At 45.9% G+C, this 23560-nt stretch overlaps 1 protein-coding gene across 4 annotated transcripts in view; it reads right to left on the reverse strand.

Annotated features, from left to right (window-relative positions):
* Window positions 1-23560, reverse strand: part of RHBDF2 (rhomboid 5 homolog 2) — a 443538-nt gene that overhangs the window by 34233 nt on the left and 385745 nt on the right. For all 4 annotated transcript variants that reach the window (XM_078654596.1, XM_078654599.1, XM_078654598.1 and 1 more), the window contains exons 9-12: window positions 15617-15826; window positions 5824-5935; window positions 5669-5743; window positions 4644-4805 (exon numbers count right to left, since the gene is read on the reverse strand). In XM_078654596.1, the coding sequence (XP_078510722.1) occupies window positions 4644-4805; window positions 5669-5743; window positions 5824-5935; window positions 15617-15826 (559 nt within the window). The remainder of the gene's footprint in view (window positions 1-4643; window positions 4806-5668; window positions 5744-5823; window positions 5936-15616; window positions 15827-23560) is intronic.

The following is a 23560-nucleotide window of genomic DNA, read 5'->3' on the forward strand; positions in this document are numbered from 1 at the left end:
TTGAAGTATAAGTTGAGTAGCCATCTCCTTTGTTTCACTGCAACATTCGGTCACAAAATGGTGTGTTGTAGATTCAGCAAAAAACTTATTGGAGATTTGTTACTGTGGGCTTGGGGTAACTAGTAAAGAATCACAAACCAGTCTAACCTCTAAGTGTGTGTAGAAAGCCTATTAGTGCCTTAGGAAGGCGGATATGTACAATTTCGACTCTGTCTCACAGACCGATTACTAAAAGTCACACAGTGGTCTCTGGAAGTGCACAGTAAGTTAACTTAAACTTGTGCTTTAAGCACAGGAATTATTTGAAATCAGCATGACTCGCAACTAAAACTTACTTTCCTCCATTCAGACAATCTACCTAATTTTCGTACTCTCTTCTGCTTGCTCAGCAACAACATGGTTTCATGGGGCGAAAGCCTTGGCCAACACTTTTTTTGAGTAGACAAGAAATATAATAAATGGAAGCATACAGTACATTTCAGCAAACCATTGACATTAGGTAAGGAAGGCTAGCAAACGGATTCAATTTTGAGAACAAGGAAGGACACATTTTTGCAATTGGGGTCAGACTTGTGTGATGATCTGCAATGCTTTCGGATATTCTACTGTTGAGGAGCTGAGTGGAAAGGTGTGGCAATATGTAGATATCGTGAAGAGCTTCCCGCCCCGAGACCCACCTCTCTTTTTGGAACAGGCCAAGCGCCGTAGGGAGGCCTCCTTGGCGAGGCTTCTCTCCTACAATCGTAACAGCAGAGCAATCACACTACTTACAGATAGACACCACACAGGAAGGATATTCACAAGAATCTTTATATAAGTAATCAAGGCAAGTTCTTGGCAGGATAGCGGGCAAGGATCGAGGGATCCGTAAAGTCGTGGTCTCGGGGAAAGGGGGTAGTGGGACAGTCTTGGCACCCACTGGTGCGTGGATAGTTCAAGGGGTCAGGCCGCGACAGCGTCAGCAGGGCCTCGAAGGTGGTTCAGCTTGGTCAGGCCGCGACAGCGTCAGCAGGGCCTCGAAGGTAGTTCAGCTTGGTCAGGCCGCGACAGCGTCAGCAGGGCCTCGAAGGTGGTTCAGCTTGGTCAGGCCGCGACAGCGTCAGCAGGGCCTCGAAGGTAGTTCAGCTTGGTCAGGCCGCGACAGCGTCAGCAGGGCCTCGAAGGTGGTTCAGCTTGGTCAGGCCGCGACAGCGTCAGCAGGGCCTCGAAGGTAGTTCAGCTTGGTCAGGCCGCGACAGCGTCAGCAGGGCCTCGAAGGGGGTTCAGCTTGGTCAGGCCGCGACAGCGTCAGCAGGGCCTCGAAGGTTCCAGGTGCAAGAGTTCGGATCAGGATCAGCCGCGACGAGGTCAGCAGGGCTTCGACTCCAGATACAACTGCCGTCCTAATCCAGGGCTGGCCCAGATATAGGACTGGAGGGCTTTGATGTCCGGACTCTCGCGCCTGGGGGTCAGAGGGGCCGGGATGAAGGTGTCCAGACACCCAGCAGGGGGGTGGAGCCAGCGCCCAGGGAGGCTGGAGGGCGATTGATACCAGGCGTCCGGGGGCGGCTGGAGGCCCATCGAAACTCTCCTCCTCCGGGATCTTGTTGAGTGGCCACTTTACCACCTAGGAGGATCTTGGTGCCTCAATGTCGGGGCTTTGCTGGGGCCGGGGCCCGGGATGGCTGCGGCCACGTGTTCGGGTCGTGATGGCCCCAAGATGGAGTCGGCCGGAAAGGGTGGCCTGGTCAGGTTGCCAGGCTGGCAGCGTTGGCGAGCAGGTTCCGCCGCGGTACCAGGGAGGGGTTGTAGGTGGCCGGGGAGGCTGCTCTCGCCTATGGTTCGTGAATGTGCGTGTCAGGGGGGTCGATAGGAGGTAAATGGAGGGCCGATGTCGTCCTGGGCCCTCCATGCGGAAGGGGTCGGACCACGCCACGAGGCCGTGTCCAACAAGGTATATAACCAGCACAGCACAGAAATATGGGGACAATACACAAGCAGCCAGATTCACAAACCTAGAGGGGACCACAAGTTCAGCAGAAAACAAAGTAACAAAATAAAAAAAGCAGTCACAATATCAAAAATAAATGGAAGCAAAAACAAGCAGCACAAGTATCTGAAACGAATTTCATCAACAGCCTAGACGTGATATATGCAGCCGACACATCAGAACAATTAGGTCGATAAAAGCACAGCATCTGTAATATGAGAAACAAATTAAAGAAAATGCAAGCAGCTACAATAGCTGAAAAAAATCAGAGAAACAGCCATCTTAGTTTGGTTATGATTGCTTAGACGGCACAGGATGAAAGTAATTCAAATCAAACAAATGGAGGGAGGGAGAAGCAGAGGTTCATTCAGCTTCCAAGCGATAATTATCAATCAGAAAGAAAGAGAATGAACCACAAAGGTCTCAATACCAGATTCTCAGGAATATTGTATCGGACACTCTCAACCACATGTTCGCACTCTGTGGTGTATATTATCTCTGCGTAGTGTGGTTTGGTGGTTAGTGTCATCATAGGGTCTGTCACGACGTCCCGTTCTCCAAATGACATCATAACCTCCACCAAGAGGGGAACTGTCTGGATGTTGGCAGTGGTAAGTGGATTAAAATTATCTCCTGTAGGTGAATCTTTATTAAGGGAAAGGAATAGGATAGGTATAAAGTGATGTAAAGTTGGTGTAAAGTGGATGAGTCGCTGATCCATGACACCTAGTGGTCAGATCAACATGTTTGGGCCTGGGAAAGCCCTTGCCAGGTCTATGGCCTTCGTTGGGACCAGAAGTGTGGAGGCCTTACACTTTAGTGCTTTCCAGGGTTGTTTAGATGGGTGCACTCAGTCACTCGTCTTCATGAATGAGCACACTTTGCGCCAGATGGAACGTGGTTATATGCACCGTCTTTGGCCAATAACTCAAACAGATATTTTTTTAATTACATCATGGCATGGAGGAGTTTTTGGACATGAGTTGTCAGCCTTTGGCTTAGAACAGTCCTTCACAGTGCTGCTGCATGTCTCACTCCATCCGAATATTGAAGTATAAGTTGAGTAGCCATCTCCTTTGTTTCACTGCAACATTCGGTCACAAAATGGTGTGTTGTAGATTCAGCAAAAAACTTATTGGAGATTTGTTACTGTGGGCTTGGGGTAACTAGTAAAGAATCACAAACCAGTCTAACCTCTAAGTGTGTGTAGAAAGCCTATTAGTGCCTTAGGAAGGCGGAAATGTACAATTTCGACTCTGTCTCACAGACCGATTACTAAAAGTCACACAGTGGGCTCTGGAAGTGCACAGTAAGTTAACTTAAACTTGTGCTTTAAGCACAGGAATTATTTGAAATCAGCATGACTCGCAACTAAAACTTACTTTCCTCCATTCAGACAATCTACCTAATTTTCGTACTCTCTTCTGCTTGCTCAGCAACAACATGGTTTCATGGGGCGAAAGCCTTGGCCAACACTTTTTTTGAGTAGACAAGAAATATAATAAATGGAAGCATACAGTACATTTCAGCAAACCATTGACATTAGGGAAGGAAGGCTAGCAAACGGATTCAATTTTGAGAACAAGGAAGGACACATTTTTGTAATTGGGGTCAGACTTGTCTGATGATCTGCAATGCTTTCGGATAATCTACTGTTGAGGAGCTGAGTGGAAAGGTGTGGCAATATGTAGATATCGTGAAGAGCTTTCATACTGCTTCCATCCCGGAGTGAGATTAATTAAATGAGGAGTGACTTAAAAAGATGCAAAAGTAGCCAAGTGCTCTCATTTCATGTAGATAAATGCAAAGAAATGCATTTACAGTAGGACAGATAAATCCGGAGCGGAAGTGCAGGATGGGAAACGAAGACTTGAAGGTCACCACACAGGAGCAATACCTTACTGTGATAGCCTCACAGGGAAACAAACGTTAAGGCTGTTGGGAGAAACTGGAAGACTGCTATGGGGCTTAATGAGAGGGCAATAACAGCACAACAATTGAGTTTGTGTTAACCCTATGCCTATCATTTGCAGGGCTGGGCATAATAATTTACTAGATGTGGCTTCTAAAGTACCAGTTACAAATCCTACACCTGGTGCATTGTGTCCAGATCTTTAGGTACCCTCTCCAGAAGAATTTAAACAGACTGGTGGAAGTCTAGAGACAGACCACTAAACAGGAGCTAGGTTGATATTGCATGGACAATAAGAGTAGCTCAAAAATATAGACATGTATACAGTGGAGGAAAAGGGTTGGGTGAGTGAGAGAGAGTCATTCAAATCCCTCAAGGAAATAAAAAGTAAAAGTACAAGAAGTAGGCTTCGTTGGTGCACAAGCATCTTGGACTCAAGAAGCAAATCTAGAATTTGAGAGCCAAGAGCACCTCTAAGCCTATGTGGATAGGGTGCCACATGGTGTAGGTGGACTTAAGGGTCCCTGGAACCTAGATATAATATGGTAACTGAGAGAAACTGGCCTTCACCCTTATTCCACGTACTGCGGCCGTTCACCTAAGGGCCCTTACCTTTGTAATCGGATAACATGAGCAGGCAGAGGATGACCACCTGCAATGCTAACTACTAGCACTGGAAGGTCGTACATAGATACAACACTATGGTGGATGAAGAGTTGAGAATTTGTTAGATCTGTGGCACCCGCTTAGAAATGGACTCACCGAGCAGTCCGCTCTCAAGGTCTGTACACAGCCGGATCTATCGTTCTGAACACAGCAGCCAGATTCTCGCTCACGGTCACGCTGTCGCTGGGTCAGCTTTTCGATCTGCAAATCCCGTCGAATGCAGGGAGAGAACTTTGCCCCAAGATGGATCAAGGAAATCTGAAATCAGTCAAAAAATATCAGTAGTGATCTGTGTAGGTGCCAGGGCTGGAAACCAAGGTGATGCTTTATGTAATGAATGAAGAACCTTAGAGTAGGGTTAATGTCTCTTATTGTAGAACAGTATGGGACTCTGAAAGCTCACAGAGAGGTGCAATGGAAGTATTTTATGCAGGTTCAAGTACTAGAATAGGAGTACATACAGCAGTTTAGACTAGAAGTGATTTGATAGATGCAGGGCCCTAAACTTGAATAGTGGGAGTATTGCAGGTCACGTCTGATGTGCAATGGCACCACCTTTTCAAACCAAACAGTGGAAACTGAGGGCCTACAGAAAGTCGATATTCAGGAAGAGTTCCAGTACTATAACACTATGCAGCTCTGGGCATGACAACTGAGGTGTATGCTGAGGCTTGGAGAATTTTAGTACTTGGAAAGGATGGGCAGCCGCAGGCAAGGTGTAAAGTACTTGGCAAGATTGTGCGTGAATTGTAGTACAAGAGAAGGGATGCAGCAGATAAAGAGTGTGGTGCAGTGGCAACACTTTGCGTAGGTTCCCAATAATGTAGAAACAGGAGACACTGAAGGTTAGGTGTGAAGCTTTGCCACAGCTGTGTGTGCAATGATATATATATATATATATATAATACATATTGTGCAAGATTTAACAATCCAAACTTTTAATAATGCCAAGGAAACTGGCACTCTTACATCCATCTCCTTCACCATTATCATCCCGAACCTCCATGTTCTCTAGTCATAGCTTATCCCATTAAGCCATTAACGTGCTCACTATCCTTGTGTCCCCAACTGCCCTAGTCCAATACTCATCACACTCAGAGCCGAGCACAGCAATGGCTCACCGAACTGGGTCCGATCCAGAAGTTCTCCTGTTGGATGTACTTCACGCTTTCATAGACACCTTTGTTTCTTAACACCTAGAAGCAGACAACATAAGCTGTCATGGCGGTGGCACAAGAGTACACCGAAAGTTGAACACTGCCGGCGCTTGCCTTACCAGCTCTGCTTTCACATGTTGTGCAAATCCAATAGGTGCGATGCCATATGTGCAGATGGACAGCAGGGTGATGATCAAGTGGACGCAGGTTATCCAGTATGTGAAATATGGCCTGAGAAATGGTCGATGGAAGCAAAGCATGAAATGCAAGTAAGATGACAGCACATCAATCCAGAAATCAGAAACAGCAGCCTCTATGATATGACTACAGAGCTCAGCAACACACAGGGCTGCATAGACGCCTACATTTGAGGAACTAGTTCAAATCTGTCCGCTTCTGATATACAGCAAAATGTTTCACATTTACATACAGTAACTAGGACTTTCCCTATGTCAATGCCAACATTTACAATTGCTAATCTGATGTGTCATATTATATTTGTTAAACAAAGCAGTTTGTTTGAAAGCAATAAAAACTTACTATGCTAAGAAAAAGTATTTTTTATGCTTATTGGCGGTGATATGGTCAGAACGCTGAGGAATAGTGCAGCTACTTGGGAAAGAAATAAACTAGTGACCTCTTTTAGAGTTTGACGGACTGAGTATAGAAGTTGCCATGGGGGACTACTTTACTAGCGCCGGGCCAAGGGTACACCTCCTGCTGAATTTAAGAGACATTTCTTGAAGTGGCAGTAATGGTTGTCACAACAGTTCCTGTCAATGCGTTGAAAGTTTAACAGACTGTTCGGTCAGCATGACAGAGCCGTATGCAAGTAAAGCGAAGTGAGTTTCGGAATAATCCCATGCCCCAGGTTTTTAAGAGGGATGACCACTTGCTTTGTCTACTCCTTTCATCAAGGCAAGGGAGTAGTGTTTGCTTGGTACAACTCTCTGTACCCACTCAAGGCAGGTCAACATTTCTATTGCATTAGTGTACTTAAGAACATTCAAGTACTTTCAATAAAGTCTAGCACCATCATTTTGAAGCATCTACAGCACACTTTTTTTGGCTAGTGCTTTATAAATAAAAATAGTGGCGGCTCCTCTGCTAAGACGGAGGAGCGTCGGCCCCCTGCTCAGAGATCAGTGTAAAAAAAAAAAGAAGATAATAACGAAGGTTATTATCATTTTATTTTTAGTATTGTCATGGGCTGGGCTTGGCTCCCCCGACGTCGGGGAGGAGGAGTGGTTGCTGCACTCTAAAGTGTGCATGGCGCTTTGGTCAGCCGTCTCGGGCCGGCTAACACGTCATGCACACTTTGCATGTTCTCCACTCAGGCTGCAATACAGCCTGGGTGAAGAAAACGCCCAGGCCCCCAGCCCCGGTCTCAGTGCCGAACCACGACTATCAGACCAATGATTGGCTCAGGAGAGCCTTGGTGCTTACCAATCACAGTGCTGCTTGCAGTGTTGTGATTGGCTGCGGGGAGCCTGGGTGCTTCCTGGATGAGACACAACATGGGAGAGACGGAGGAGAGATGCGGCAGGATTAGGTAAGTGAATCTTTTTTTCTTTTTTTAACTACCCCTATTCCCCCACTCCGCCACCCCCGTACTGTACAGGCCGCCACTGAATAAAAAAATAATAAAAATAATAAGTAACAGTGCTTCACTCTTTTCAATCTGCACATTCAAAATGGGCATAGGGAATCCACTTCATGGTCTGAGACATCACTGACAGCATTTGCTTCTGACCAGAGAAACCAGACTTCGCTTGTTTACCTATATTGTTTACCAAGGTCACCCGGCTCCAGATATTAGCAGCAAAATGAAACCATAAGAAGATACCAAACGTTAACCCTGATTACTTCAGGAAAGGGTATGATTTGCTAAGCTGATTTTATTAATTTTCTAATTGGCAAATGTCTTTGCATTCAAGCAAAGTAAGCTGATCTTATGCAACAATTCCTTATTACTACACTTTCCTTTGGGCAACAAGCTTACAACACATTTTTTTCAATGCAATGCCTTTCCCGCAAAACTTTTACCATGCAAACACTTTACTACGCACGCCTTTACTATGCCTGCCTTTACCACACGTCTTGATTATATTTTCATAGAGTCTACATGCGGACTGTTGAATTTCCTCTTACAAATGCACCACTCTGTTTCTTTCTGCTTCCTGGAGTAGGCTTTAGTTGCGGTTTCATCTGCATTTCGTGAGGCTTATTGTAGCATTTCATTTTATGTTGTGCTTAAAATTCATGCCATATTTTAGAACTTCTTGTCGGACTGTTTCTTAGGTCACTTAACAGCTTTTCCAGGATTCCTCAGAACTTCTGTACTCGTCGTAGTTGTATCTAGTGCAGTGCCTAATTTGAGACAGTGGTTTCCGGTGCTCAGCAACAACACTTAACTGTCCACACCTGCACTTATGACAGCCTGACACATGGTGGGAGTGTTTGTCAATTTTAGAGATGAGCACAACAAACTGTTGTTTAATATTTCAATATTGATAAACAATTACTAACACCTGCCGCCCAAGCAATTCTTGCACCGGAGGAACCTGGCACTTATTTGGTTACAAAGCAGGCACGATCCAGTGTCTGCTGCACATCACCCTTTTGGCTTTGCTACCATACAAGCTTTCGTTCACACGGTCATTGCGTGCCACTGTCAGTGATTTGCTCTGTTATTTGGTGTGCTCTTGGTTATCTGCAATAAAGCATCACCGACCCCGCCGTGTTCTCTTCTTTCATGTGCTGAGGCTGTTTGGTGGGATGTCCTATAAAATGTGTGATGCGTCACCTTGCTATACTATGATACAAAGCTTGTAAGCGTTTTTTGTTGGGGCTGCTTCTTGCCATGACTTACAGTTGTCTTTGTTCCAGTTTCTTGAGACTGTGACTGGTACCTTCTAATTTCAGTGCAGACAACAAAGTCCCCAGAATCCTCAAAAGTCACATATTACCCATGACAAGGCTTCTGGGTTCTAAGATCTTTTCTTTTTCATAGAACTTTTACAAAATTGACATTTTGAAGGATAAACCTACTCTTTTTATATTGTGTACACACAGACCAATATTGATTATGTACAATGAAACATATTTAATAACATAGTGTGGCAACTTTAGATGTCATATGTGCTGTGACACTGACTTCTACCGTTAATTCATTCCATTTAAAGCAGCTAATTGCAGCACGGATAGCTTCTATAAAAGCCACTGCCTCTCTAGCAGAGCTCACACGGCTACGCCAACGCTGGGGCAGCGTTGGTTATTTATGGGCGACAGAGGAGAGCGGAGAGGGCGCCAGGCGGACTGACAAACAAATGAGGGAATGAAGGCCGAGGTGGCCTTTAGAAATGGTGGAAGAGTCTTTACACCACAGGTGCAGCTTATGCTAAACGCAATTGCAGAAAACAAAGACGTGTGCCACTTCCCTTTGCACCCACCAATTCACGCTATTAAGGGGGTGTGAGCAGACCGCATTAACTGGTAGAGACGGACATTTTGGGCTTTCACTGGAGCTTCATAAACATGTACAGAACGCAGCCAGATGTTCGCTCGCAATGCTTGCTGACGTGACGGTCATCTGTGTGATGCGGAGTCTAACTAGAGGGCCATTAGAAGGTATTTGCATTACTGACGGTGGCGAGAGGAGAATGAAGAAGACAGGGGCTCCACAGCAGGCCGGACCGTGCTTTCAAGTCTCTTTGAAGCAAAAGCTAGACTAACCTGCATTCGGGGGGAGTAGCTTCAGGGGGTTGTATCACGAAACCATGCATGCCATTACAATGCACCCCTTTACAACGCATCCTTAATAACGCATATCGCTTTGCAGCTCGTCTTTACCACGCAAAACGTTACCACGACTTCCTTTACTATGGAAATGTAAGTATTTTGCAGGTAAGTATAAAACCGTTATAATATATAATGTATTTGTGTGTACACATATAAACACACACAGCTTATCGACCCCTAAACCCTACCTACCCTAGACCCTAAAAATACCCTTGCCGCTGAAACACCCTTACCCACCCTAAACCATAAAATACCCTTGCCATTAAAAATACCTGTACCCAGACCTAAAAATACCCTTGCCACCCAAATACCATTACCCGCCCATATCCCTAAAAATACCCTGCCCACTCAAATACCCTCACACACCTTAAACACTAAAAATACCCTTGCCACCCAAATACCTTCACCTACCCTAAACCTTAAAAATACCCCTATCCACCCTAAACCCTAAAAATACCCTTTCCACCCAAATACCCTCACCCACCCTAAAAATAGCTTGCCTCCCATAAACCCTCACCTACCCTAAACCCTAAAAAATACCCTAGCCACCCAATACACTCACCCCACCCCTAAACCCTAAACTATATATATGAAATGGCTTTATACTTCCCTGCATAATACATACATTTTTGTTGTAAAGGCCTGCGTGGTAAAGGCATATGCGTTGTAAACGTTAAGGGTGCATAGTAATGGTATTGCGTGGTAACAGCGGCATTGTAAAGGCCATTATCCACTTCAGGGGGATTTTGAGGTGTGACACCCCAAAATAAATGATTTCTTGACTTGGTAGTTGGGTTTAGGGGCCCTGAGTCGGGTCTGCTAAGTCTGTGTCATTTTTTCTCATCCTGATTTCATTTGGGCGTTTAAACATGCTATTTTTTTGGATCAGGAGCTTAAATATATAGTAACCAGTTAACCAAAAAAAAGTAGCAAATCTGCACCCATGAAGTACTCCTTGTATGGATGCAAATGTATTACTTTTTTGAATTCACAAACATTGGCAGTAGTAGGCTTGGAAAGCGGTGCCATTCTCAGGTTTCCAAGCACACTGCTGGCAATCAAACATCCAAAAGGTGATGGGGGAATGCTTTACATGGTCTAACCAGTGCCAATTCCTTGGAGTAGCATTGTTTTTCACCCACTGTGGCAGTCTAGACAGAGGACCTTATTTAGGGTTTGACAATCAGATTAAAGACTGGGTGGCAGAGGACATTACGTCTGCCAACCTGCATTTACTCCACCCGCCAAATTTAGAGAGGTCCGCAGCGCCCGGACATCTCTATACATTGGCAGGAACTTCTGTCATTGTAGGTCCTGTCAATGTTTGAAAAGTTTGATGGATGACTCCGTCATGATGCTGTCCGGCAACATTTTTTATTTTTCAAAAACAAACTTCGAAAGTGGGAATTTATTTCTGGAAAATAAAAAATAAAATAATAACACGACCCTCCATACCATGGGTGCCTTCTTCCATGGTGTGGTCATTTTCCTTTTTTTTTTTTACTGTCACTCTCCAACAGGATAACCTGGTAGTGATGGCCAGTATAAAAAAACCACAAATAAAAAAAAAACCAGCCAACTGTTCACTCTAAATAGGGCAGGTGTTCAGATGGCTTACCTCCTGTGGCACCTACTCGGTAGTGCTGTCGTTTTACACTGATGGAGTAAATTCTACTCTCGCGGTATAAAAACTACAATCTGTCTGACTCAAAACTAGGCGGGATGCACTGGAGTACCTGTCCTCCAAACTCATAATCAGGCCCCCCTAATGCCAAGCAGTATTGACCCTGCTCCTCATGGGAACAGTCCATCCAAACCTTGGTCATCTCACCCATTTACCCTGCAACCACTGCTTATTAATAGTTGGGAAATTAGAGATTCACACCCCCTGAATCTTACTAAGCTACACGCAAGTTTGCATGTGGTTGCTTTCCATCTTTAGCGGGATTGGAATGTGGCCTAAAGTAATTATCAGTGCCTGAAATTAATTAATTAATTAATGCATTCAACGTTGTTGTTTTTCCCAGTGGTCTTGTTTCAGCCATACTCTTATAATTACTCATTAATCCTTTCATTACTCTATACCCATAGGTCGCCAACTTGTGCAAAACAAGTTCAGTTTTAACAGTCTGAATAATGAAGGCAGCTGAATCCAAGTGTTTAGAACAACATCAAAACCATGTGCTACGTGCTCACTCCCTATTCCTTTGCTCTCTTCCCCCTTAGACGCTTGATCAGCTTGATCCTCACATTACATGCTCAGGAATAGTGCCGGACTCGGAACCAACAGCAGCCCTGGCAAAAATATTCAACTCAGACTTGCTCCCTTTCTTCACTCTCATTTTGCACTTTCCTTTGATCTCTCCACTCTCTTTTTCGTCTCTCTTGTTTAAAGCACCCACTGTACCTGCTGTAATTCACTGGGGAGCTGGATAGTCCCAGACAAGTTCTCCCTTGTGCCAGCCTCCTCCCGTGCGCTCGCCATTTGCCATCTCTTCTTGCCCTCCTTGCCCTCTCTGATTCTCCTCTTTTATTCGTTGTTTTTGCTATCTTGCCACTTCTCAGATTCCCCTCTTTTCTTTGTCTTTGCCTTTTTGTTATCTCTCCACTTCTCTTGATTCCCATCTGCTCTGTTGTTCACTGCTCCTTCTCGCCTGGCCTGCCCACCGCCTCCCATCACCTCTCCCTTCCCCCAGGATCTAGCAATGGAGGCCGCTGTGCAACCACGCCACAGGCATGCCAAAGCCAAGCCCGTCTGCCCCCATCCATACCTGGACCGTGCCTAGCACAAGGACCAGCAAGCATTTCATGACAGTATGGGACCTCATCGCCACCCTGAGACCAGACAGTCTTCCTTACAGAGACCTGGCTCAACACCATATCCACCCAGAAATTGCTACAGCAATCCAGAACGGATACAAAATAACTCACCAACAAGCCGGGAGGAGGAACATCCATCATCTACAAAGAGACCACTTGGTGCTCCACCACCACTGATAACACCAACACCCTCATGGAACATATCAACTTCAAACTCCACACGGATGACAAGACAATCATTAGAGACACCCTTGCATACCGATCCCCAGGTCCTCGCTCTAGCTTTTAGAACACCACAGCAGACTTCATTGCGCCCCTAGCCTTAGACTCCAAGGACTACATCTTCCTCAGTGACCTTAATGTCCACATCAACGACCACAATGACAAAAACACTGCATACCTCCTCGAGAGTATGAGCAGCCTTGGAGTGACCGAGATCATCCACCACCCCTCTCACACTGCAGGACACATGATGGACTCAATTTTCACCTCCAGCAAATGTGTCAAAAACAGCCACATCACAGAGCTTACATGGACCGATCAATCCATCGTCCATTCGAGCATCTCCAGCCCCTGCATCACCACCCACCAAGACGACCAGCTCCCCCAACTGGAGGTGGAACAAAATCTTAGAGACCAGCTGTACAGATGCCCTCAACATCTCCAAGCCCGCTTCCGCCAACAACCTTGAACAGGGAGTTAAAAACTAAATGCCTGGATCACCAACTGGGGCAACAGCATCACCCCAATCAAGAGCAACACCCAAAAAGGCCAGCTGGTACACCCAAGAACTCAGAACAGCAAAATGAGACGGCAAACAACTGGAGGGAAGATGGCATGTCAGCAGGGTCACCTCAGAGAGGGCAGCCTTCGAGACCTCCCTTAAACTCTGCCACCGCCTGCTGAGAACAACAAAGAAGAGAGTCCTAGCCACACACATCAAAGCCAGCACCAACAACACAAAGGAACTTTTCAACATCATTAAGGAATTCTCCATCCCGACTGACAGCAAAAACAACATCACACCCTCACAGGACATGTGCGACAACCTCGCTGACTTCTTCCAAGACAAATTCACATACATATACAGAAACTTCAAACCCCCAACTCACACCTACAAACCTCCTCGACAGACGCACCACTACTGCAGCCAACATGAACCACAGACTGACCAGCTGGAATCTCCTCTCCACCCAGGACGCCACCTCCACCATGAAATCCATCCATTAGTGAACTACCACAGACCTATGCCCACACCACATCTTCACTTTCAGAAACCAAAGGATCAGCCAGGAACTCACCACCTTGCTCAAGGCCTCAATCACCACCGCATCATTTCCAGAGGCCTGGAAACATGCTGAAGTCAGACCACTATTCAAGAAACCCTCCGCCAACCCCAGTGAACTCAAAAACTGCCGGCCAATCACACTGCTCCCATTCCCAGCAAAAGTACTGGAAAAGATCACCAACAAGCAACTCACCACACACCTAGAACAGAACCAGCTACTCAACGCCTTGCAATCTGGTTTCCGCAGCAATCACAGCGCCAAGACTGCCCTAATAGCAGCCACCAAATACATCCAAACCTCCTTGACTGAGGAAAATCAGCAGCTCTGATCCTCCTTGACCTCTCAGCAGCCCTGGACACCACATCTCACCACACGCTGATCGAAAGGCTCCACTACATACAAGGGGACATGCTTATATGGATCACCTCCTTACTCACGGGAAGAACCTAAGGATCCACCTCCCACCTTTCACTTCCGAACCCAAGGATATCACCTGCGGGGTTCCCCAGGGCTCATTCCTTCAGCCCCATTCTCTTCAATGCATGTATGACCCCACTGGCCAGCATTGTGAGATCCCACTGTCTCAGCATTATTTTCTACGCAGACAACACCCAACTCATCCTCTCACTCGCCAATGATCTCACCACCACCAGAACCAACTTTTACAGACGGACAGTAAACGTTGCCAAATGCATGAAGAATAACTGCCTGCAATGAACATAGATAAAAGTAAAGAACTGATCTTGGGAAATGGTAGCAACACATGGAACGACTCCTGGTGGCCATCACACCTAGGACCAGCACCCACTCCCTCCGACCAAAACAGAAACCTCAGAATCATCTTTGACACAAGCTCACCATGAAATCACATTACATAAGATCTTCAAGTGGATACCCCTGCACATGAGACGCATCATGACACAGGCCCTCATCAACAGCCGACTGGACTACGGCAACAATCTCTACATAGGAATTGCCACACACCTCCTGCAGAGACTGCAGGACATACAGAACGCCGCAGCCAGACTCATCCTTGACCTCTCCCGATGAACTCATTTCTCACCCCACCTCAGGCAACTCCACTGGCTCCCCGTACAGAAGAGATGCCAATTCAAGCAACTAACCAATGCATACAAGGCTCTACACAAGCAAGGACCAGCATACATTAACCACCACATGAACTTCCACCAACCGTTAAGAAGACTACACTGTGCCTATCCATCTCTGGCAAATACTCCCTGCCTTTACTAAAGCAGAAGGGGAGGATGCTCCTTCTCCCACATCGCAGCACAGACCTGGAACAGCATCTCAATGCAAATACAGATCATCACCTCACTTCCAGAATTCCAAAGAGCCCTCAAGACCTGGATGATTGAATTAGACTCCAGGACCTGCAAGCGCCTGGATACCCTATCGGGTGCTCTATAAATCCTGATTGACTGATTGATTGATAAAGTGGCATAGGTGCCAACAGCAGTCTGACTTCAAAAAGGAACGCCGGCCATCTGGAGAAATGCCCAGTTCATCTTGTGGTGTAGCACGGTTACAACGAATTTTTTACAACGCACTACCATTACATCGCAACTTTTACCACGCAAACCATTACAACGCAATGCGCTGGGGGGCGCTCTAGGATAGGGAATGTATTTAATATACTATCCAACACCTTCCCTGCTATCCACGGGGACTGGAGTTGGAATAGTAAATTAAATAATTCACTATCCAGCGCCTAAAAGCATTATGCGTTGTAATGGACTGCGTGGTAAAAACCGCGTTGTAAAGGCATGCGTGGTAAAAGCATGCGTTGTAGTGACACCAATCCCATCTTGTGCACACCTTGAACTTCGGGTCACGTGCTGTTGGATCTGTGGCCTCTCTCGAACTTTTACTTCCTGTCCAACTCCATGCCTCATTCTGCTGTGCCAACCAAGACTTCACAACAACTTTGTGTTCTCTCTTGCATCCCTGCCAGCAGTTTTAATGGTATCCACTTTGTTCTCACCTGTGACTGTCAAAGTGCTCCAATTTACTTTGAACTACACTGCTGATGCTGCGCCGGTACGTGCGATTCAGCCAGTTTCCCACCATACCCAGCCCGTAGTAACGCTTCTTGCGGTCGAAGGCGAAGTGCTTCACCTGAGATGCAATGCGCTTCCCTCTCCTGGGACCCACTGAGGGTGCTGCGGACAGCGGGCTCTTTGCAGACTCCTTCCTATGGAAAAGAATAAGCACCATTTATTTGAGCTGCATACACTTCTCTTTGGAGCAGGGCAGGGGAGAGTGATACAAAAATAGGAAAATAAGCTGAGGTGCAGGAGCACAGGAGTTGCAGGTAGGGGCAAAGGATGGCTGGATAATAAACAGAGGCTGCATAGGTAAGGTCACACGAGTGGTGCAATGACATAAAAGGGGAAGTGGACGAAGAAGCAAGAGATGGGACGGAAAAGAGACAAGAAGAGTAAGAAAGACAATAGGGAGCAAGAGTAAGGGTGTGGAGGAGACTGGGGTGCAGACATTCCATAGTAGGGACAGCAACGGAGCAAGGAAGTGGTCAGGGGAAACACGAGAGAGAGCGAGATTGTGAGAGACAGACATCAAATACCATCCCACCTCAACCCACCTATGTGTGATGAGGGGGACTTGTGGTAAAAGAAAGGCTCAGCCCACAATTTTATAAGCACAACCAACGCTTGCCAAACTTCAAATGGGATTTTGAGGAGGCTTTTCTGAATTTAGTTGAAATATAGTTAATAGATTTCGCAAATGATAGGAAATATATGATATCTTAAGTCCCCATGGAAAGTGGAACACAACCTTAACTATACAAACGACACATACATGCAGACATAGGTTTTACTAAAATGTGTACATACGTTTGTCCACACATATACATTTTGCAAAATCTCCAATTGCAACTGCAAAGTTCTGGGCAGTAAATCCATTACTCCAAATGAATATCACTAATAATTTTAGTACATATAATGAATCAACAAAAAAGGTTTCAAAGGTATTTCCTCAATGAAGGTTCATCTTGGGACAAATATGTCTGGATTGGGGGGAGAGGAAGGGAGTCATATAACAGGATCTTACAAGTAGATCTCTTTGCAAAGTATCAATTCCACACTTTGACCAGAAGATCACACTTGATTTAACTTACAATCTTTTGTGCATTGGTGAAAATCCATCCAGTGTTAAATGGAAAAAATACAAAACAATCTAACAGACAATCTATGGATAAATGGTAGTGCAATTCAAATTTGTTTCAGTGCAAGTCATCTGACATGAGCGCAATGCCTTTGCTTCACTAGCACTTTTAGGTCTGTGAATCGCACTTCATAAAATAGGGGCAAGGTAGCAAGGTAGCAAAACTCACCCTCCAAGGGTCCAGAAGACAAAACCAAAGAGGGTGGAATTAAGCCAATTAAAAGGTGTAGTTTTTGACCAAGATGAACGAGAAACAGGAGGCACTAACCATAAAAATAAAACATAATAACTAAATGTTACAGGAGTCAAGGAATGTCATGTGTCCAGCACCTGTAGTGCATGCCCACAAGAAATGACCTGCTATCACTGCAAACAAAGGCAGTGGGCACAGGTGCTTGTGATACTCGCAGGGCGTGGCAGAAATGTATTACCTTCAGGCACTGTAGGCAAGAGTACAAAGTGCAGTGCATTCCTCAAGGCCTCCTCTACCCTTGTAGCTGCATGGAGGTCATGGCCTGAGCTCAGCACTCAAAAGACATAGGCTTCGGTGACATCCTATGTGTCCCACTGTCACTGGCCTTTAGCTATGCCCTATCCCAGTCTGAAAAGAACAAGTTACTTACCTTTTGTAAGTATCTTTCTGGTGGATACTCTCTCTATTATTATCAATCAAAGGTTGATGAGGACTATCTAGGTTTAGATGCGGAGGGCCTACATTCAACCAAATCGGTAAAGGACCCTCGCCTCACCTGGTGCCTATGAGGCAAAACCACACTAACAGTTACAGACTCAATGCAAGCCTGCATAACAACAATTTCAAAGACATGCAAGTAAATTAGACTTACGGGACCGTATAGCGCACAACAGAAGAAGGGATCCGATTTCCATTACTAAGGTTCTGATGAAGGCCTGGATTCATTAGGGCAACGAAGACCGAAACATGTTGACCACTCATGTGTGATGCCAAGGACAGTTAGCAAGTCCGAACAACATCACCACTTCACTTTTTAATCTTACCCCATACCCTTCACCCATATTAAACTTCATATTTAAGGTATAGGAGGTAGTTTTATATTTCACTGCAAAGATTCCACCAGCTTCCTCCTACAGACGGAGGTGGCCCCCACCTGGGGAAGAGAGTACCCAGATGCAAAACCCAATGATGCCACCCAATAAAATACTATAGTGGTGATCACTTACACCACCAGTGGCAATTACCAGTTTGAGGGTTTCAGGCCAATACTCAAAGGACCCGGGCTCCAGACACTAGTGCACTTCACTCTACTTTGATTGATATTGATACCAGTATGGAAGCTGAGTGATCTCTCCCTATGCTTCCATCTCCCACTTCTTGTTTTTTGGGATACTCTATCTGGCCACAGATCTGTCACCTTGTGGATATTCCCCATGCATCAGACTTGATCCGGAACTTTAAAGCATTACTCCTGTGCACCAGTAGGTGGCGTTGTGCTGCTCCATGCCAACATCGTTCTGCCCTGGAAGTGATGTGTGTACCCACATCTAAGCGCCACCCATGAGTGCCAACATTAGATGCATTGTTAGGCTTTCTGTGCTCGCAGATATAGAGCTAATCAGAAGAGAAGCAAAACCAGTCTGCAAATCATTAAATTGGGAACTTCTTAGATGGAAAAGGTGTCTAGTTTATAGAACGGTGAGGCGGTAAGGTTGGTGAATAATCTGCAGTTAGATGTAGTATCCACTTGAAAGAAAGTTACCAAAAATAAATAGCGTGTTCTTCTGATGGATACTTCTAAAAGGAAATTCCTCACATTGTGAATAGATACCATGGCAGTAAACACCAAGTGGTGGGTCTGTAAACCAGCTCAGACAAAAAAGTAATGTAGGGCAGAGTGGGCAAAATACCCTTCTTGACGGAATTGACTGTTGAGGCAGTAGTGCTTTGGAAACTTATGAACCAACCCCCACATAGACACCTGACAGATGTCCAGCACGGTTATACATGGACTAACGCAGCACTGCAGCCTTAGCTCGGGAGGCTGCCTCCTTATTAATTTTATTGATTTATTTGGTGAGTTTTATATAGCGCTGGCTAGACCCGGAGGTATCAGAGCGCTTTACATGAGTTGCATATTGTTCCAAGGTTACATCAGTGCATAGCAGATTTTGATGCAGAGAACAATCCATTGGGGTATGGCCTATTTTTGCATTGCCTTGCCCTTCTTTCCACCAAGGTGACATCAATGTCCTCAGGAGGGAGGTTGAAGGAGGTCAACTGCTGCTGCTCAATCTCCAAGCCTCTACAAGTACATTGTGCAGACAGCATTCCTCTAATGGTGGTCAGGAAGGCTTTCAATGCCAAGGGAATCACCCTCAACTCAAACAAATTGATGTAGAGTCCAGTCTCCTCTGGAGACCAGAGGTCTCTGTCTACAACTCTTCCAGATAGCCTCCGCAATCCACTAGTGATGTATCTGTGTCCCTTGTCATCTTTGGATAGGGTAAAGAGGGTCTGCCACTGACCCAGTCACAGTCCAGTAGACACCACACCAGAGGTTTTGCAGTCTCCTCCAAAATCTGGATACAATCTGACAGATTCCCCATATGCTATCCCTTCTCGGATTTGAGGTTTCACTGCTGAGCCTGCATGTGCCACCTGGCATGTTTGGTCATCAGGATGCAGGAGCCTCACCATCCCAGGAGCTTCGAAGTCATTGGCACTGAGATCTAGGACCAAAACTGAAACATCGGGATCGTAGCCTGGATGTCCTAGACTCTCCACTGCGCAGGACTGGCATAAAACTGTACCATATCCATTATAGCTCTGATAAACAGGAGCATCTAAGAAGGAGTCAGTGTGACTTTGGCACATAGACTGCCTTGGACGAGCCTGCCTTCACTAGCCAGTCGTTGAGGCAGAGGAACCCTGGCACCCTAACCTCTGTTGCATCACAACCATCCTGATAGCTTGAGTAAGTGACATCGAAAGGTTACCTGGGACAGTCAGTAAAACTTGTGCCACGGTGCCACAAAAGGCATTGTAGTAGCAGCCTAGAGGACAGCTGGCATTCATTGACCTCAGAGCAAGTCTTGTAGAGGAGAAAATGTGCTTGTCAAATGTCTCTCTAGGTTTTGATTTGCAATCGGGTGGAGTGCTGGCAAAGGCAATGGGATTGGCTATACTGGTGGACACCAGTAACACCGAACTCTGGCATTGGATGTTGTGTGCCTCCAGTGCAGGATGATGGTGACCAGCAACCGGCCTAGTTACAGGTGGCCCCGAACATGGTTTTGTCCAAAGCCTAAATTAAATGGCAATAGATGCTCTTTAGGGGCCAGACAGAAAATATCAGCTTTTACCTCCACAGGGAGGAGATGTAGGTGTAAGTATTGGGCCACCATTAGCATTCTGATTGCAAAGGAGGCACTTTCCTCCATATCAGAACTTGGAGGAGAGGCAAGGCTCATCTGTGGAGAAGTATCCAGAACACTAGCATCTTGGAGTTTTTCGTACCAATTTTCCTCATCATATTGTGGGATATTATCCTCCCCTTTATCATGATTTTCATAATTGTCTGAGTCAATGCTGAAAAGATTGTGCAAAGTGTCATAATAGGAAGTGTTACCTCTTAGCTGTCTTGGTTGATTCTGCTCAGAGTTGGACAGCAAAAATGGCTGAAAATCCTCCTCTGGTATTGATGCACAGGACACCAGTTCACTGGGTGGCCCCAGAACCAAAGCTGGCATTGGAACTGTGCTGAACCTAATGCAGGTTCAAGGGGCACAGACGGTGCTGAGGGTGGACCCACCAGCAGACGTTGAACTGGAAGCCCCTGCGTATCCTTGGGGCCCAAAGGTGATTCTAGGGAACGTCGTAAGTGCCAAAAATATACAGCATGGCCTTTGTGAAGGCTTCTTCTTGCTGCAATGTCGTAGTCGGAACCCTGAACTCGGGTTGCACTGGGAGTTGAATTGTAACTGGCTTCGACTGAGATTGGGAGCGAAACTGGGAGTCATGGTGATGTCCTCTCTGGAGCTAGAGTGGAGGAAAAAGCTGATTCCCGCTTCAACTTCTTATGCTTTTTCTTGGATTTACACAAAGACTTCTACTGCGACAATGATCTGCCACCAGAATGACTTTAGGAGCAGGAATGGGACATTCCTCTCGACTTTGATCACTCGCAGCATGGAGTCTTCTTATGTGTGGCAATGCAAATTTTGGCCTGGAGGTCTTATATGGCCTTTGGCTTCATCTGGACAAAGTCGTCACAGGTCCTTGAGTCATGCTCTGACCCCAGGCACCAAAGACACACTACCTCAGGGTCCATCGCAGATATCCATTTGTGACAGTCCCTACACAATTTGAAAGTTCAAAGCCTAAAAAAAGACTGAAATAACTGGCTATGAAACCTTCAGCCATTGCTGCAGACTCAGCTGGGCAAAGCCTGCGACCATGCCCAGAAACCCCAGTCGTTTATTTTTACAATATGTGTTTTTTCTAACTTTAGGGTTGTAGCCCGAGTTTAATGTGCTCTCAAAAAGCCTCACATTTTTAGCAGGGTCCATGAACCTTGGCTCTGATTTGCAGATGTCGCAACAGCTGTCGGAGCAAAATATATTCAGCGTCTGGCAACCGAATGGGCAAACCCAGCCTCCAATAAACCTATATACATGCTGGCCCCTGTTTTTAGGGCTCGGGCCTACGTCACACTGCGTAGCAGTGTAGGCGGAGCCTAAGAGTCCTGTAGTTAGCGTGTCTGCAAAGCAACCTAAAAATTCCTTTGTGCGCGAGATTTTTCGTCGTCTTTTTTTCCCATCTGCATGATAATTGGTCCTCGCACTGCTGTGTTTTTATAAGACAGCACGCAATAGGACATAGGCATTTCAGTTTCTCGACTTCCTGCATATTCCGTGCGGAGACGCGCAGGAGAATGCCATTAATCTTCAATTACCAGCTGTCAGGTGCCGTGGTAATTGAAGGCAGATGGTGGGCGCGCTGTGCGCGCATTCACCACTCTCCATTTACTATTTTTTTCAGATGCTGAATACTTAAAATGGCCTACATTAACTGTCGCCTGGCACGTTTCCAGTGTGTTCAGCGGAATTGTCAACAACTTGCTGCACGCGCACTAGTGAATGGTTACAAACATACCTGAGCCGAGTCCAGGTGCTACAAAGGTGAACCCATCAGAAAATAGAGTGCATCAAGACCAGCGCGCGTCCCCCCGCGCCCGCACAGAAACCACAAGCCGCAGCTGGACTCTGACCACCTGCACGCACCTGATGCTTGTAAAGTCAGAGCTGGCCACTTGGGGAACAGGTTCGAATCCCAGCGTTGGCTGAACACCACGTGATTCTGTGCAAATTACTTAATCTCCCTGTAATCTAAAACACACATAGAAATGAATCTGACCTTGTGTAATGTAACTGCCGATCAAGTAATGCGATCCAACGATCTTAGGCAGAACTCGTGTTATATAAAAGTGCAAAAATAAAAATAACAATACTAAACACAATTTAGAAGCTGCTTATCTTGATGAAGTGGAGTGCCACGGGACGTGTCGACAACTTCAGTTAAAACTGCTTAGGACCGTCTCTGCTTCAACAACTGAGTTGACAAAATCTGATTAAAAGTAAAGGTAGATCTATTTAAAACCACATTCTTGTAGATGGACTGAAGAATAAAGTGCAGGTGAGTTTATGGAACTGGTCCCTGTAAAATTAGGTATTGGCAAGCAGACCCCTGGTTTAGCGAGAGGAATACTAATAGCTTTACCAGCTTGTGTAGTTGTCATCCCCCTCAACAGTAATGGCATCGGAGGGCAAATACATGGTGGAATGCCAGCCGGCAAGCTAAAAGAGTTGTGTGTATCCTCCTGATCTGTCAGCATAGAATAGATAGTCAACGTTTCTCTCTTAGCGAAATACATTGGTGGTTTCGACATCTCACGGGCCGCCCACCCTGAGGCCACTGGTCTGTTTTCCATCACGAATGACTTTCACGTGGCTGCTGTGTTTTTTTTTTCCTTCTAATTAAGAACCATTGATACCTCTAATGCAGTATTCATCTGTCAGTCAAACAAGCTCGTTAAACAAACCATGTGTACTAACACAGCTAGGAGACGAGTGTAATGTAATGTAAAGTAATGTAAAAAATATTTATAAAGCGCAATTAACACCTAACGGTTTCTTGGCGCTCAAGCATGGGGAGACAGACATTCCGCAGGGCGAAGAGCGTTAATTGTAAGCATTACAAAACAAATGGGTTTTAAGAAGGGACCTAAAACGGGTATAGGGGGAGGCAAGTCTTATGCCCAAAGGGAGTGTATTCCAGAGAAAAGGGGCAAGGAATGAGAACCTCAGTCCTCCCTGTTTCTTGCGTTTAAAACCGGGACCTTAAGTAAGGCCAAATGGGAGGAGCGGAGATTGCGGGAGGGGACGTATGGGTGCAATAGTGAGGAAATAAAAAACGGGCCCATACCGGCCAGGGACTTAAAAAGAATACAACCTAGTTTGAATTTGCAGCGCTCAGAGACAGGGAGCTAGTGGAGGGATTTTAACAAAGGATGGATGTGTTGGTGCTTAGGCTGATGGTAAATAAGACGTGCGGCCTGGCTCTGGACAAGTTGCATCCTCTTCAGTTGGTAGGCCGGTATACCAACATAGAGGGAGTTGGCGTAGTCTATCCTAGAGATGACTAAAGCCAACAAGACCAAGGTGAGGGCCTCAGTGGTCAGGAAGCGAGCAATCTTTCGAATTTTCC

The sequence above is a fragment of the Lissotriton helveticus genome, chromosome 7 (genome assembly GCF_964261635.1).
Source record: "Lissotriton helveticus chromosome 7, aLisHel1.1, whole genome shotgun sequence".
NCBI classification, from domain to species: domain Eukaryota; kingdom Metazoa; phylum Chordata; class Amphibia; order Caudata; family Salamandridae; genus Lissotriton; species Lissotriton helveticus.